This window comes from Pongo pygmaeus, chromosome 6, assembly GCF_028885625.2.
Source record: "Pongo pygmaeus isolate AG05252 chromosome 6, NHGRI_mPonPyg2-v2.0_pri, whole genome shotgun sequence".
Classification (NCBI taxonomy): Eukaryota; Metazoa; Chordata; class Mammalia; order Primates; family Hominidae; genus Pongo; species Pongo pygmaeus.
In genome coordinates, this window is record NC_072379.2 from 137,885,282 (window position 1) to 137,902,596 (window position 17,315).

Genomic DNA, 17,315 nt, shown 5'->3' on the forward strand with positions numbered 1-17,315 from the left:
CCAAGTAGCATTTACAGGGAGCTATGAGAGCAAAGAGTCACTTTACTTTTCTTTCCTCGGGACCCAAGGAGCATTTACAGGGACCTAGGAGAGCAAAGTGCAGTCTCCTTTCAAGGAAAAGTAAGAAGAGTAAATGAGTAAGAAATTGCAAGGGTTGCCCTTACACAGTTGCCCAACTCATTGCTTGAATTAAACAAAAAAGTATTTTGTTTAAACTATGTCATCCATGCACCTACTGGGTTATGGTAGGACAAAGATCCTACCAAGAACTTCCAAGGCTTGTTTAGTTCTTGTATTTGTTCTAATATTTATTCTCCTTGTGACTGCTGACTAATATGCATCATCCCGTGCCTGCCTCTGACGTACTAGGCAGGGGCTGAGTGTTCTGCAGGGACTAATGCATTTACATCTGAACAACAGCCCAATGAAGCAGGTTTAACTAAGCTCCTTGTTTAATGGGTGAGGTAGCAGACGATTAGAAAGGATAAATAACTGTCCTGAGAACTCGCAGGAGGTAAGCGTAGGAGTGCTACCTGGGAGTTAACTGAGCCCAGCGCCTCTGCTCTTAACCATGAAGCTCCAAGCCTCACAGGCACTGCACACAAGCTCCTTAGAAAGATCGCCCACCCCACAGAGGCAGCAGGAAGCTGGGCCTTACCAGTTGTGATCAGATAGGCATCGGGGACTGTGATATCACAAACATATGGCGGCTTGGCGGTGGCCAGTGTTGGTGTGTCGACTGTTGCTTCGAGAGTGAAGGCGGTCACGGGACGCAGGGACGGCAGGGGAGGAGCAGCACTGCTCTCTGGGGGGCTCTGACTTGCGGCGTCGCTCATCAGGGTGGAGTCGAGGGGACCACCAGTGGCAGCACCAGTGCTGGTTGTGCTCACTTCCGTGGAGGTGTTCAGTGGCACCTCGGTGGGTGTGAGTGATAGGCCCACGACGGTCAGCTCTGTGGGCAGAGGGAAGGGGGTTGCTTCAGAAACAAACGAGGATCCTGATGGCAGGTACGCGTCAGTGATTAACACCGTACCAGTGGGAATGGCTTTGGAGAAAGAGTCCAGGACAGACACGTGACCGTCTAGAGCACTGATTTGGTCGTCAGGAGGTGTCAGAGTTGAGAACAAAGAAGACTCAGTTAAAATGGGTGTTGTGTGGACAGTGGTCAATGGTGATGTTGCTTGAATCGCGGCAGTCAAAATGTCAAAAGACTCAGAGCTGGGGGGCACCAGTGCGGTGACTGCGGATTCATGGGAAATGAGTGAAGACTCAAGATAGGAGGTAGTTTCAGTGAAAGCTGAGGTAAAATGAGCTTCTGAATCCGTCAGTGAAACCATAGACGCTTCAACAAACTTGAGAGACTCAGAAGGGAAGCTTGACCATGGTGACACCTCAGAACGGCTAGGTAGCAAAGTGATGGTGTTTAAAGGCAGCTCGGAACTTGGCTGGAGCTGCGAAAACTCAAGATTTGTGGAACTGGGAAGAGACAGCTGAGATGACTGCAGATCACTAGAGTCAAACAATGTAAATGTCTCAACCAAGGTAGAAAAAGACTGAGATGTGAAGGGGAACAAGTCACTCGGCATCAGAGACAGAGACGCAGGCGCTTCCGAAGGCGAAGAGATGGAGCCACTGAGTTCCAGCGGGGGTGTTGAGAAAAAGCTGGATGCAAAATCCAAAGCACCTCCGGGTTTATGCTCAGAAAAACTGGAACGTTCTTGGTCAGAGAAAAGTGAAGACTCCACTGAAGGAACCAGACTATAAGGCGTAAAAACACTCGGGTCTCTGATGGCAAGCGACGGTGTGTTTTTGTTTGCTATGACAGAGAAAGATGAGTCAAGAAGAATGCTGGTGATGACTGAGAAAAATGCAGTGGTCACGCTGGATGGCGTCACTTGGGTTTCAGCAACAGACAAGGAGCCAGCAGTAGAATCAAGTGATGCCGGCACAGACAGGCGACTGTGGGCAGGGAGAACCTGTGTGATTGTAACACTACTCATATCCACCTCGGCAGAAATGCCAACACTCGTCTCTGAGATTTCCATGGATCTAGAAGAAAGTGGGACCATAGGTCTGGAGGGGAAAAGCGTATTAAATACTTGAGGATCTTCTTCAAATTCAGAGAAGTCTGCTACGACGCTACTCACTAGAGAGATGCTGCTTTCTTCCAGCACAGTCATGGACAGAGTCTCGGCACCATCCCCTGATCCCACGTCTTTCTCCATGAGGCTCGTGGCCACAACTTGCTGAGGTGAAGGCACAGTGCAGGCCGCGCACCAAGTGTATGGTCTGAATGAGGACACTGGGCTCAGGATATGAGTGTTGTCCACAGGACCGGGGAGGGCTGAATTGCTATGCAATTCGGATGTTTTGCTGGAGTCGCTAGGGAGAAAGGGGTTAGATGAAACATCAGTTGGTGAAGCAGAGAAGGACACAAATGCAAGAGGAGTTGAAAGCAATGGAGAATGTGTCCTGCTGAATGCAAGGGCTGCGTGCGATGCAGTCACAGTAGGGTATGTTCTTGGAGAGATGGTTTCTTGTAGGCTTTTACTCAACACGGTGGTCACATCGGTGTATCTGTCCGCACTTGTGGCCCAAACCTCCTCTGGAGGCTGTGAGACCTCCCCCAAGGAGGGAAACGGTATAGTAATGCCATCGCCTAATGGCTGTGGCATTAAAGACCGGGAGCTAAAAAAAAGGGTGGTTTCCACACCCTCTGTTAGGGAAGCCACAATCTCTGGCAGAGTCCTGCTTGATAAATGACTGTAAGCATCAGTAGGATAAAGCACCAAATTCCTGCCAGGAGTTGGAACGATGCCCTCAGAGGTGCGAAAAGCTGACCGAAAGGTGTGGAAATGACTGGCGGACTCAGCATATGCCGCTGGTTGTCGCGTTGTGTTCTGCCAGCCCGATGTCACTTCTTCATCTTGTAAAGAAACCATGGGTAATGATGGAGTGAGCACAGGTTCTAACACTTCCCCGGGCAGCCCTGGTGGGCTGACTGTGATATACTGTATTGGAGAAACCATCCGTGGAGTGGTCCAGTGGGTATCTGGCAGAAAGTTATCCATCTCATCGTCATCGACAGCCACCTCATTACTCGTCACTGACATGTAAGTTGCCACAAAGATGCTGTGATCTGCTGTACTTTCAGTCTGTTTTCCTTGGTTAAAAAAGGCTGTATCAAAAGTAGTGGCAGATGGCGGGGCTGTGACATGGAGAGGACTGCTGTGCTGGGACCCGGGAGCAGTTTCTGTTAAGGCCACTTGTGCAGCGCTGTGCCCGGTGCTTTTCTTCAGCACGAGCTCCATGGAGTATAAAGAAAGGTTGTGCTGTTCCGGAGAGAGCTCATCTATCAAGAAAATCAGAGCTGGGTTAGTGCAATGCATTGGAAGTCACACAGCTAACGTTTTGTTTCAGGCATGAGAATTTACTCATTCAACAAACATCCATTCACCATAAATATCCATGAATCACCGTCAGAAGTTAAACAGCTAGTTGGAAACCAGAAATGGACAGAATTACCATCAGGACAATATCTGCAAATATTCCTAAACTTGGGCACTGTTTTTACCTAAGCTGTGTATGTGTGGGGGTGGGGACGGCATATTTACATAGCTTTTCCCACAGAACCGTAGGATACTGGAAACAGAGGAGGCTGTTTAGTCCATTTTCTCTCATTTATGACATAAGGAAAGAAAGGTTTCCAGAAGGTAAATAAATCAATTATAAGACCACCCAGACAGAGTGGAGTTGGAATCTGAATATAAGGCTTCCTTGACTCCAAAGCCTGTGTGTTTTCTCTTCGGTGATAGGAGCTGGCTGCTATGAGAAATGAACACGACAACTCATTGCATCTCTCCCTACCCAAGTAAGAGAGCTCCCCAGTTCCTCAGCTGTGCTCCCCAACACAGTTGCTGAGGCTTCCACACGAAGGCCCCAGGCTTCCTGCAGCCTCAGCTTTCACCATTTCCTGCCCCACTCTCAGGCCTTCCCAGCTATGCTCTGGCACCTGCAGTGCCCCAAACCCAAACACTCTCTGGCCTCCATGGCTGGGCACATTCTCACCCCCACCTGGAATGCCCCTCCCCAGCTCTCTCTATGGATGGCTCCTCTCACCCCCGCCTGGAATGCCCTATCCTGGCTCTCTATATGGATGGCTCCTCTCACCCCCGCCTGGAATGCCCTTCCCCAGCTCTCTATAAGGATGGCTCCTTCTGGCCCTTCAGATGCAGCACAGATATGAGCTTCATCCTCGATGCTCTGAAGCTGGATTCGCGCCTCTCCCTAGGCTTCTCCCTGTCCTTAGCATGCCCACTGAAATGAACTATCTGATCACTAGATTCTGGGCTTCCTAAGGACAGGCATTGTTTACCTGTCTCCCCAGTGCCTAGCACAGTAAATGATCTATAGTAGGAGCTCAACTGACATCAGTTTGATTGATGGATGAATGAATGAATGAATGAATGGAATCCAAGGATACCAACTTCTGACAGGAGCCAACATTATCCCATCATCCATTCAAACTTTTGTATTCCTTTACTTGTGACTGCTGTCATTATCATTTAGTAAGTTGAGGCCTCTCCACCAGTAATTCAGGTATAACGTAGCCTAGAGAAACAGGACAAGTGATAGCCCAGCCACTGATGAACAGGGCCCAGGGACGGTCCCTCCGCAGCCCAGGCTGGGAACTGAGCAACTATCAAAATCCATAACAACACCTCGTTTCTCTAATCCCAACAGTCTATCAGAACATACCTGTGTGAAACGGTATAAGGATAGTCTTGAACTCACTCTCTTTTTTTAAGTAAGTCATTTCTATTCTATTTCTAGCAATACGGCAGACTAGAGATCTTGAAACTCTCTACTTCAGAACATTTAAGATTGCTTAATAAATGTTTAAAAACCATCTTCTACGTGACTGGATGGCCTGCAAGACAGTAAGGGGAACGTGCTGAATCCAGGAATAAAACAGGAGCTGCACAAGGGCAGTGACTGGGGACCCGAGGCAGGTACTGGACCAGCTGGCCTGCTGTTTAGGCCACAACGGAGCTGAGGGACAAGTGTTAGCCTAGATAAGGAAATAACCCAACTGAAGACCATTTTCCAAAAGTGGAGCCCCAGGAAGTGTCATAATCTCAGGGAAAGAGTGAGTTAGGAAGAAAAATATCCACTTTTCAGAAGACAGCAAAAACAAGTATCGGCTTCTAATAGTGTCCAACTTGAGAACACCTTGGACTGACTTTCTCTTTTCCCTGTTGAACTCTCCTAAGTCTTTCACTTCTGTTCCTCAGGATCATGTCCTAGAATAAAATATGCACATAAACCCATGTCTCAGACTTTGCTTTCTGGGGGAAAACCCAGGTTAAGACACTGCTATGGCTTATGTATTATGTGCTCCCAATATTCCTATGTTGAAATCCCAGGATCTCACAATATGACCATATTCAGAAACAGGGTCAGTGTAGATGTAATTGGCTGAGATGCGGTCATACTGAAGTAGGGTGGGTCCCTCATCTAATATACTGGTGACTGTATAAAAGGTGGAAATTTGGGCCAGGCGCGGTGGCTCAGGCCTGTAATCCCAGCACTTTGGGAGGCCGAGGAGGGCGGATCCTGAGGTCAGGAGTTCGAGTCCAGCCTGGCCAACATGGCAAAACCCCATCTCCACTAAAAATACAAAAATTAGCCGGGTGGGGTGGCACACACTTGTCATCCCAGCTACTCAGGAGGCTGAGGCAAGAGAATCGCTTGAACCCAGGAGGCGGAGGGTTCAGTGAGCCGAGATCACACCACTGCACTCCAGCCTGGGAGACAAAGTGAGACTTCGTCTCAAAAAAAAATAAAAATAAAAAAAGGCAGAAATTTGGACACAGACATACACAGAAGGAGAACACCAGGTGAAGATGAAGGCAGAGATCATGACGATGCATCTACAAGTCAAGGAACAGCAAAGATTGACAGCAAATCACCGGCAGCTAGGGGACAGCCCTGAAGCAGATTCTCCCTCATAGGCTTCAGAAGGAAGCCACCCTTGAACTTGGACTTCTAGCCTCCAGAACGGTGAGACAATCAATTTTCTGCTGTTTAAGCCAAACAAGGGAAAAGTATATGTCTCAGCTCTGACTTTGTATAGCTATTGTACGAAACATCGTCCAAGTGTGGAACCTATACTACTTGTATAGTCCTAAGAACTGTATGCTTAGAGTCATAATTTAAAGTGGACCAGGTCTCCAGCGCCTGTCAGAAACTAACATAAATCACACCCAGAAGAACACACTCACAGTCTGGTTTCAAAGTATTCCTGCAGCTAGAGTTGCAGAGCACAGAAGTAAAAATTATAAAATACGTCGGAAAGCAAAGTACCATGAACAAAAGTCAAGAGAAATCCCATGAAGAAAGTATTTTTTAAAAAGGCCAACTAAATTGAATCAGATCTATAAAGACTTTAGATATTGGAATTATAAGACCCATTTTTTAAGGTTATATTTAATTCATTTAAAATAATAAAGACTGAAAACATGAGTAACGAGCAAGAGACTATAAAAGTTGGCCAGAAATATTTTTAAAACATTTAGAAATAAAAGTTTTATAATTAATAAATTTTAAACTCAATATACATGTAAAACAGCAATTTAGACAGAGCTGAAGCAAGATTTAGTGAACTGGGGGACAGGTCTGAAGAAATTACTCAGAAAAGGACACAGGGAAACAAAGAAATGTGAAATATTAAAAAAAGAAGTTAAGAGACACAGAAGACAGAATAAGACAGTCCAACATACATTTGATCAAAGTTTTAGGAAAAAAATAAAATAGAATAGGGTAGATACAATATTCAAATACACAGTGCTAAGAATTTGCCAAAATTAGTAAGAGAAACGAACCATTCAATTCAGAAAGACCAAAAAATCCCAAGGAGGGTGAATTAAAAAAAAAAAAAAAAACCCAAACCTATACACATGATGATACCATAGACCAAAGACAAAAGAGAAATTGTAAAAGCAGTCAGAGAAAAAGGAAACAGCAACTAAACCTAAGCAAAAATAACTGCCTGACAGAATTAGAAGCCCGGTGACAATGAAACAAAATCCTCAAGTGCTGAGAGAAACTCTCTGACATCTCAGAGGTGAATAACCAGGAAGAATCTCTATCAAGACATTTTCAGCTTAACAGTGGTTATACCAAAAGAAGACCCACAGTAAATGAGCTTCTAAATAAGGGTAACCTTCAAAAAGAAAGGTTATTGTCTCAGCAGGAAGATCTGAGAACAGAGAATAAATGATAAACATACGGCCAGACGTGGTGGCTCACACCTGTAATCCCAGCACTTTGGGAGGCCAAGGCAGGTGGATCACCTGAGGTCAGGAGTTCGAGACCAGCCTGGCCAACATGGTGAAACCCTGTCTCTACTAAAAATAAAAAATTAGCTGGGTGTGGTGGCATGCACCTGTAGTCCCAGCCACTCGAGAGGCTGAGGCAGGAGAATCACATGAACCCGGGAGGTGGAGAATGCGGTGAGCTGAGATTGTGCCATTGCACTCCAGCCTGGGCAACAGAGCAAGACTCCATTTCAAAAAGAAAAAAAAAAGATAAATATATGGTTAAATCTAAACAAATACTGATGGTATAAATGAACAGTAATACTCCTATGTAATTTATGAGTTTACAAAAGACATATTATACGGAATTAAAAGTTATGCATAGAAGCTATAAGAGGGACAGGGACAGCCAGAGGTATTGTTGACTCACTAGCAGAGATGGAGATCAAGAGTTAAGACAAAATTCTGTGAATAGATTTTTGTTTCTACATACCAAAATTTGTAAATAATATTAAGTGCCATAGATAAAATATTTCTAGCTGGTTCTCCTAGCATCTGAAAGTCACCAACTTAAACCATATATAAAATGCTTAAAGGGTTATATTCCTTTCTCTATCATGAATTTTTAAAATGAATAAATAATACAAGGATTTTTTTAATCGATATTTTAAGTTGTTTCATAGCAATATTATACAGCATTTGTTGTCTTCCATACAACCTGGCTGTAGGATTCCTTGCCTAAGTGCTTGTGTTACTTACCTGTCACATCCCAAGCACAGGTAAAAGAAAACACAATACTTATTATGACCACAGTAAAATAGCAGCTGTTCTTTTCTTTTTTTTTGATGTTCTTTTCTACAATGAAGGCTTACAAGTTATAAATGTAAGAAGTAATAAAATCACGGTTCTGTCAAATTGTGTATCATATAAATCTGAATGTTTTCCTAAGGATAAATCATTTTATGTGTCTGTTTTAAAACTGCTATGATATAATTTGTTTTGAAATATTACATCTGAACAAGGAGCAAGTTCCCTTTTAAAACAAATCACAAATGCATTTGGAAGTGAACTGAAAGATTGCAAGAGATAAAATAACCAAGAAGAGCAACGTTTAATGGCTAATTTATGAACCTGGGTATCTGATGCAAGCTAGAATTAAATCAACTAGGCCTTCTAAGGACAGGGAACGGGGAAGGCAAAGTGGCCAAAGGGACAAAAAAATTCTCCTGACTAGAAAATGACGGGAACAAAAACTTCGTATTAAGAAATGGAAGGCATGCCAAGCTGGGATGCTTTTTTTTCTTTCTTTCTCTCTGCCAAGCCCCAGGAGGGACAAAGCAGCTGCAATGCCAAAGGGAATCACTTCTGCAGTTAACTCAGGAGGAGACCAGAAAACCCAGGCGAGTCTCTCTCACAGCATAAAAGGCGTCAGGGACTCTAATTTCAAGCCCTGGAGATCAATTTTCAAGCTCTAAAGCATAGGTTCACAAAAGAGAGAAAGGTTCTCTCTTGGATGACAGAGAAAGGAAAGGGGTTGGGGTGAGACGGGTGCTTCTCAGACTGTGACGTCCGCCTGAATGACGCTGGACCCTGGACTCCTGCACTGCTCCCAGCTGACCCGGGCGTGCCACCCACTCCAAGTAGCCAGTGCTGAGGCCTCTTCTCCATTTAGGCAGCAAACCCTTGTCACTGGGAGCCTACCAGGCACCTGCACCTCACCCTGGCCAGGTTCTGGCCATGCTGGACGTCACAGCAGGAAACTGCCCTGTGCTCTCACCGCCAGGCCACACCAATTCCATGATTATACAGTAGGGAGGAAGAGGCCCAGCTGTCTCCAACACTTGTCTGTTTCAGACTCTCACAAGCAAGACGAAGTGGTACCCTTACATTTTTTTTAAGTCATGTTTTTCTATCTGGAAATCTCCCTGAACCATAGTAGTCAATCATGGAATTATGTACTTTTCAAGCTTAATAGATCCTTTAAGACCTAGGCCAATCCCTCATGGTGCAAATAAAGCTCAAAATAGCACCCCGGGGGGCCAACACAGGAAGAGGCAGGTTCCTGCCTTCCCAGGGGCTGAAGGCTCTTCATACCACACCGTGTTTTGTCAAATCAAGCCACCAAATTAAAGTTGTTGGCAAGGAAATTTAGTTAAAAAACATGCTAAATGGCCAGGTGCTAGTGGCTCACCCCTATAATCCAAGCATTCTGGTAGGCCGAAGCAGGAGGCGGGAGGCAAGCGAATGGTTTGAGCCCTGGAGTTCGCCAGTCTGGGCAACGTGGTGAAACCCCATCTCTACAAAAAATCAAAAATTAGCTGAGCATAGTGGCAACCACCTGTAGTCCCAGCTACTTGAGAGGCTGAGGTGGCAGGATCACTTGAGCCCAGGAGGTGGAGGTTGCAGTGAGCTGAGACTGTGCCACTGCACTCCAGCCTGGGCAACAGAGCCAGACCCTGTCTCGAAAAGAAAAAAAAAAAAAAAGACTAAACTATGTTAGAGTACAATTAGGTTGAAAGCACTTGCTAAATTCTGTTACTAAAACTTATGGGCAGGCACACGTTTTGGACTCTGAAGCCCCGCAGTCCACCTGGGGACAGCTCACAGCTGCAGGCATAGATGCTGGGAAAACACCTCCTCCTCTGAGGGCTGGCCTGGGAGGCCCAAGGGACAGCAGTGTCAAGTGTCTCTAAAGAGCTTTTATCCAGACAGAAACATTACTTTTGCTTCTTTGCTAAATTGTGGAGTTTCTAAAACATGATGAGTCATCTCAAGTCTCTGTGGCTATGAAATCTACTACAAAACAAGGGCTCCTGGCCCCCAGGATTTCTAAGAGTTTACAAACAAAAGCAGTTGATCATTAAACCACTCCCCAACTTCGCAAATCTCCAGCAACTTTTTCCTTTTTCTTTTTCTTTTTCTTTTTTTTTTTTTGAGACACGTTTTGTTGTGTCACCCAGGCTGGAGTGCAGAGGTGCAATCTCGGCTCACTGCAACCTCTGCCTCTTAGGTTCACACGATTTGTGCCTCAGCCTCCAGAGCAGCTGAGATTCCAGGCGCCCACCACCACACCCAGCCACTTTTTGTATTTTTGGTAGACATGGGGTTTCACCATGTTGGCCAGACTGGCCTCAAACTCCCTACCTCAAGTGATCTGTCTGTCTCAGTCTCCCAAAGTGCTGGGATTACAGGCATGAGCCACCGCGCCTGGCCAACGTTTTATTCTTCTTCCAGTTCTCAGGTTGTCCTAGGCAGATTTTCAGTGCCGTTACAAAAACCATCCTTTCCCCTTCTCCACGTTCCATTTATCTTCCTGGTTTAGAAAAAAAGTGTCTTCCCCTAGTTTCTCCAATGCAAAATGTACACCAATATCTTCTACCAAGTTACCTCTCCAACTGGTACTGGTTTTATTATCAAATATTAAGTAGATAATACTATTTATAAATATATATATATTATGAAAATAATACAAGGAACACTTGAGTACCGATCATCCAGTTTAAGAAAAGTACTACCCTTACCAGTGATGCTCCAAGTGTAACCCTTCCCAACTCCCTTCCTTCCCACTGAGGTAGCCACTATTTTAAATTAGGCATTTCTCAAATCCATGCTATTCTTTATAGTCTGACCACATGTATGTAGCCCTAAAGAATACATTCTTCAGCTTTGTATGTTCTTAAACTTTATCAAAATGGAATCACATTGCACATAATCTACTGCAACTTATTTCTCTCCGTATTGGTTTTCTAATCTATGTCCTTTTTTGTACATAATTTCTTCATTTTCACTTCAACATGAATTCCACCATATGAACAGACCAAAATTTATCCATCTACAGTGGATGGAGGGTTGGACTACTGCCAATGTTTGTTATTACAAACATTTCTGATATGAACTTTCCTACCTGTTTTCTGGTGCACATATTTAAAGTGTGTGTTATGTACATGTGTGGATATGTATATATGCGTATGCATAAGAATGCAATTGGCTAGGCACAGTGGCTCACGCCTATAATCCCAGCACTTTGGGAGGCCGGGTGGGCAGATCACAAGGTCAAGAGATCGAGACCATCCTGGCCAACATAGTGAAACCCTGTCTCTACTAAAAATACAAAAATTAGCTGGGTGTGGTGGCGCATGCCAGTAGTCCCAGCTACTCCGGAGGCTGAGGCAGGAGAATCACTTGAACCTAGGAGGCAGAAGTTGCAGTGAGCCGAGACTGTGCCACTGCACTCCAGCCTGGCAATACAGCAAGACTTCGTCTTTAAAAAAAAAAAAAAAAAAGAATTCAATTGCAGATCAGAGGATATGTTCACCTGTAACTTCATTAAATTTCTCAAAGTCGTTGAACCAATCTGTGTTCCCATGAGCAATATATGAGAGCTTGATGGCCACAAATCCTCACTATGACTTGATAGCCCCAGATGTCCACATGTTTACCAATCTGGCTGGTGTGAAACCTTGTAGTTTTAATTTGCATTTCCCTGATTAAAATAGATGGATCACCTTTTCAATATCTGCGGGCCACTCATGTTGCCTCTGCTATTATTTTGTCTTTTTTTTTTTTTGAGACAGAGTCTCGCTCTGTTGCCCAGGCTGGAGTGCAGTGCTGAGATCTCGGCTCACTGCAAGCTCCACCTCCCGGGTTCACGCCATTCTCCTGCCTCAGCCTCCCGAGTAGCTGGGACTACAGGTGCCCACCACCAAGCCCGGCTAATTTTTTTGTATTTTTAGTAGAGATGCGGTTTCACAGTGTTAGCCAGGATGGTCTCAATCTCCTGAACTCGTGATCCGCCCGCCTTGGCCTCCGAAAGTGCTGGGATTACAGGCGTAAGCCACCACGCCCGGCCTACTATTGTCTTTTCAATCCTACTGCCCATTTTTCTTTTGGGTTGTCTGTCTTTTTCTTTCTGATTTAAAGGCATTCTTTTTTTGAGATGGAGTCTCACTCTGTTGCCCAGGCTGGAGTGCGGTAGCACAATCTCGGCTTACTGCAACCTCTGCCTCCCAGGTTCAAGCAATTCTCCTGCCTCGGCCTCCCAAGTAGCTGGGACTACAGGCACGTGCCACCACGCCCAGCTAATTTTTGTATTTTTAATAGACACAGTGTTTCACCATGTTGGCCAGGCTGGTCTCTAACTCCTGACCTCAGGTGATCCACCCGCCTCAGCCTCCCATGGTGCTGGGATTATAGGCATGAGCCACCACGCCCAGCCTAAAGGCATTCTTGATGTATAAATATACCTTTGAGATTTGCAGGTTTGGTCCTGGACAAACTTAATAAAGCGAATATCACAATAAAGCAAGTCACACTAATTTTTTGGTTTCCCAGTGCATATAAAAGTTACGTTTATACTATACTGTAGTCTATTAAGTACACAATAGCATTATGTCTTTTAAAAAAATGTACATCTCCTAATGCTATCCCTCTAATGTAAATGACAAGTTAATGGGTGTAGCACACCAACATGGCACATATATACATATGTAACAAACCTGCACGTTGTGCACATGTACCCTAGAACCTAAAGTATAATAAAAAATATATTTAAAAAAATGTACACACCTTAACTAAAAATATTTCATTGTTTAAAATGCTAACAATTATCTAAGCCTTCAGCGAGTTGCAATCGTTTTGTTGGTGGTGTTTTCTCTCAGTGTTGACGGCTGCTGGCTGATGAGGGTGGGTGGGTGATGAAGGTTAGGGTGGCTGTATCTTAAGACAATGACGTTTGCCTCATCAATTGATGCTTCATTTCATGAAAGACTTCTCTGTAGCCTGTGATGCTGTTTGATAGCATTTGGCCCACAGTAGAACTTCCTTCAAAATTGGAGTGAATCCTCTCAAACTCTGCCAACTGTTTTATCAACTAGGTTTATGGAATATTCTACATCCTTTGTTGTCATTTCAACAATATTCACAGCATCTTCACCAGCACTAGATTCCATCTCAAGAAACGACTTTCTTTGCTCATCCATAAGAAGTGACTCCTCGTCTGTTTAAGTTTGACCATGAGATTGCTGCAACTCGTCATGTCTTCTGGCTCTGCTTCTAATTCAGGTTCTCCACTCCATCTGCAGTGACTTCCTCCACTGAAGTCTCGAACGCCTCAAAGTCATCCATGAGGTTTCGCATCAACTTCTTCCAAACTTCTGTTAATGTTGATATTTTGGCCGTCTCTCATAAATCACTAATATTCTTAATGGCATCTAGAATGGTGAACCCTTTCCAGAATGTTTTTGATGCACTTTTCTTAGACCCATGAGAGAAATCACTAACTATGGCAGCTATATAGCCTTATGAAATATATTTCTTTTATCTTTTTGTTTGTTTTGTTTTGTTTTTTAAGACAGTGTCTTGCTCTGTTTCCCAAGCTGGGGTACAATGGTACAATTATAGCTCACAGCACCCTTGAACTCCTGGGCTCAAGCAATCCCCCACAGCTTAGCCTCCCAAACAGCTGGGACCATAAGCATGTGCCACTATGCCCAGCTAATTTATTTTATCTTTCTTTTGTAGAGATAAGGTCTCACTATGTTGCCCAGGTTAGTCTCAAACTCCTGGCCTCAAGCAATCCTCCTGCCTCGGCCTCCCAAAGTAAGCCACCACACCCAGCCATGAAATGTATTTCTTATATAGTAAGACTTGAAAGTCAAAATTACCCTTCATCCATGGGTTGCAGAATGGATGTGTGTTAACAGGCATGAAAGCAACTTTAATCTCCTTGTCCATCTTGATAAGAGTTCTTGGGTGACTAGGTCCATTGTCAATGAGCAGTAATAGTTTGAAAGGAATCTTTTGTTCTGAGCGGTAGGTCTCAACAGTGGCCTTAAGTTAGTCAGTAAATCATGCTTTACACAGATGTGCCGTCATCCAGGCTGTGTTGTTTCACTTACAGAGTGCAAGCAGAGCCGACTTAGCATAATTCTTAAGGGCCCCAGATTTTTCAGAATGGTCCATGAGCACTGGCTTCAACTTCAAGTCACTAGCTTCATTGGCCCCTAACAAAAGAGTCAGCCATCCTTTGAAGCTCTGAAGCCAAGCATTGACTTCTCTAGCTGTGAAAGTCCTAGATGACATCTTCTCCTAGAAGGCTGCTTCATCTACACTGAAAATTGTTGTTTAGTCTAACTGCCTTCACCAATGATCTTACCTAAATCCTCCGGATAATTTGCTGTTATACCTTGTACTTCTACGTACGGAGAGAGCTTCTTTCCTTAAATCTCATGAACCAACCTCTGCTAGCTTCGAACTTCTCTTCTGCAGCTTCCTTACCTTTTTCAGCCTTTAGAGGATCAAACAGAGTTAAAGCCTTGCTCTGGATTAGGCTTTGGCTTACGGGAATGTTGCAGCTGATTTAATCTATCCAGACCACTCACGCTTTCTCCATATCAGCAACAAGGCTGTTTTGCCTTCTTATTATTCATGTGTCCGTTATGGTACTATTTTAATTTCCTTCAAGAACTTCTCCTTTGCATTCACAACTTGGCGATCTATTTGTTGCAAGAGGTCAGCTTTCAGGCTCCCTTGGCTTTTGACGTGTCTTCCTCACGTAATCATTTCTAGCTTTTCACTGCAAGCAAGACACATGCAACTCTTCCTTTCACGTGAGCACCTAGAGGCCAATGCAGGGTTATCAACTGGACTAATTTCAAAATTCTTGTGTCTCGAGATGGCGAGCCCTCAGGAGAGGGAGAGAGACAGGAGAACGACTGGTGAGTGGAGCAGTTAGGACACGCACATTTATTTATTTATTTAACTTTTTTTTATACGTTAAGTTTTAGGGTACATGTGCACAACGTGCAGGTTTATTACATATGTATACATGTGCCATGTTGGTGTGCTGCACCCATTAACTCCTCATTTACATCAGGTGTATCTCCTAATGCTATCCCTCCCCCCTCCCCCCACCCCACAACAGGCCCCGGTGTGTGATGTTCCCCTTCCTGTGTCCAAGTGTTCTCATTGTTCAATTCCCACCTACGAGTGACAACATGCAGTGTTTGGTTTTTTGTCCTTCTGATAGTTTGCTGAGAATGATGGTTTCCAGCTTCATCCATGTCCCTACAAAGGACATGAACTCATCATTTTTTATGGCTGCATAGTATTCCATGGTGTATATGTGCCACATTTTCTTAATCCAGTCTATCATTGTTAGACATTTGAGTTGGTTCCAAGTCTTTGCTATTGTGAATAGTGCCGCAATAAACATACGTGTGCATGTGTCTTTATAACGCATGATTTATAATCCTTTGGGTATATACCCAGTAATGGGATGGTTGGGTCAAATGGTATTTCTAGTTCTAGATCTGTGAGGAATCGCCACACTGTCTTCCACAATGCTTGAACTAGTTTATAGTCCCACCAATAGTGTAAAAGTGTTCCTGTTTCTCCACATCCTCTCCAGCACCTGTTGTTTCCTGACTTTTTAATGATCGCTGTTCTAACTGGTGTGAGATGGTATCTCATTGTGGTTTTGATTTGCATTTCTGCATAAATATCTTCTTTTGAGAAGTGTCTGTTCTTATCCTTTGCCCACTTGTTGATGGGGTTGTTTGTTTTTGTCTTGCAAATTTCTTTGAGTTCTTTGTAGATTCTGGATATTAGCCCTTTGTCAGATGAGTAGTTTGCAAAACTTTTCTCCCATTCTGTAGATTGCCTGTTCACTGTGATGGTAGTTTCTTTTGCTATGCAGAAGCGCTTTAATTAGATCCCATTTGTCAATTTTGGCTTTTGTTGCCATTGCTTTTGGTGTTTTAGACATGAAGTCCTTGCCCATGCTTATAGGACACGCACATTTATTAAGTTTGCCTTTGTATATGGGCAGAGTTTGCAGCACTCCGGAACAAATTACAATAGTGACATCCAAGATGACTGATCACAGATCACCATAACAGATATAATAAATAATGAAAATGTCAGAAATGTGAGAATTACCGAATTGTGACAGAGACACAAAGTGTCGATAGACTTACCTAAGGAGGGCTGCCACGAGCCTTCCATCTGTAAAAAGCACAGTATCTGCAAAGTGCAATAAAATGGGGCAGGCGTACACCTGTGTTTTGGATCCTCATATCTTATGTCAGTTATAACTTCTCCAGTTCACGACTTGTTGTTTGATTTTTTTAATGGTGTCTTTGATGAACAGAAGGTCTCAATTTTGGCCAGGCGTGGTAGCTCATGCCTGTAATCTCAGCACTTTGGGAGGCCGAGGTGGGTGGATCACCTAAGGTCAGAAGTTCGAGACCAGCCCAGCCAACATGGCAAAAACCCATCTCTATTAAAAATACAAAAATTAGTCAGGCATGGTGGCAGGTGCCTGTAATCCCAGCTATTTGGGAGGCTGAGGCAGGAGAATCTCTTGAACTCAGGAGGCAGAGGTCGCAGTGAGCCGAGACTGCACCACTGCACTCCAGTCCGGGTAACAGAGCAAAAGTCCCGTCTCAAAAAAAAAAAAAGAAGGTCTCAATTTTACTATGGTCAAATTTATCAGTCTTTTGTTATTGTTTGAGATTCACGTGTATATATTTTAAGATGGAAGGTTTAAGAGATCGTTCTCGTCACTAAGACATTATGTTACTCTTCTATGTTGTCTTCTAATAGTTTTAAGGCTTTGTTTTTCACATTTAAGACCACGTGTTCCTGGAGGTGTGGGGGAGGGGGAGGCATGGGGTGTGTGTGTGTGCAGGAGATGTGAAGGCAGACAAGAGTGTCCTAACCCACTGTTACTGACAGTGTGGTCCACAAGCTTTTTGTTATGGGTCTGCAATGAGACAAGGTTCTTGAACCAGCATGGAAATCAACATACTGCCTTTTCAGAGAATAGGCCATGCTAAAATTAAAAATTAAAATTATAAAAACTAGACAGCATGCTCTATGAACAGTCAGTTCACAGGCTCGTGTAAGTTCTTTATTTTGTCTTAACTGGAAAACAAGAGTTTGCAGAGTGGCACATTCTGTAGCACTATGTGGGCAAAGGATGTGGGATCTGCACAT

At 44.0% G+C, this 17,315-nt stretch overlaps 1 protein-coding gene across 8 annotated transcripts in view; it reads right to left on the minus strand.

Annotated features, from left to right (window-relative positions):
- The window catches only part of KIAA1549 (KIAA1549 ortholog), a 158,107-nt gene that overhangs the window by 91,056 nt on the left and 49,736 nt on the right, over positions 1–17,315 (minus strand). For 7 of the 8 annotated variants that reach the window (XR_010127000.1, XR_008503730.2, XR_010126998.1 and 4 more), the window contains exon 2: positions 659–3,352. Coding sequence is in view for 4 of the 8 variants with exons in the window: in XM_054495660.2 (XP_054351635.1) it covers positions 659–3,352 (2,694 nt within the window). In the remaining 4 variants the exon portion in view is untranslated. The remainder of the gene's footprint in view (positions 1–658; positions 3,353–17,315) is intronic. The other variant, XM_063667866.1, reaches the window with a different exon arrangement.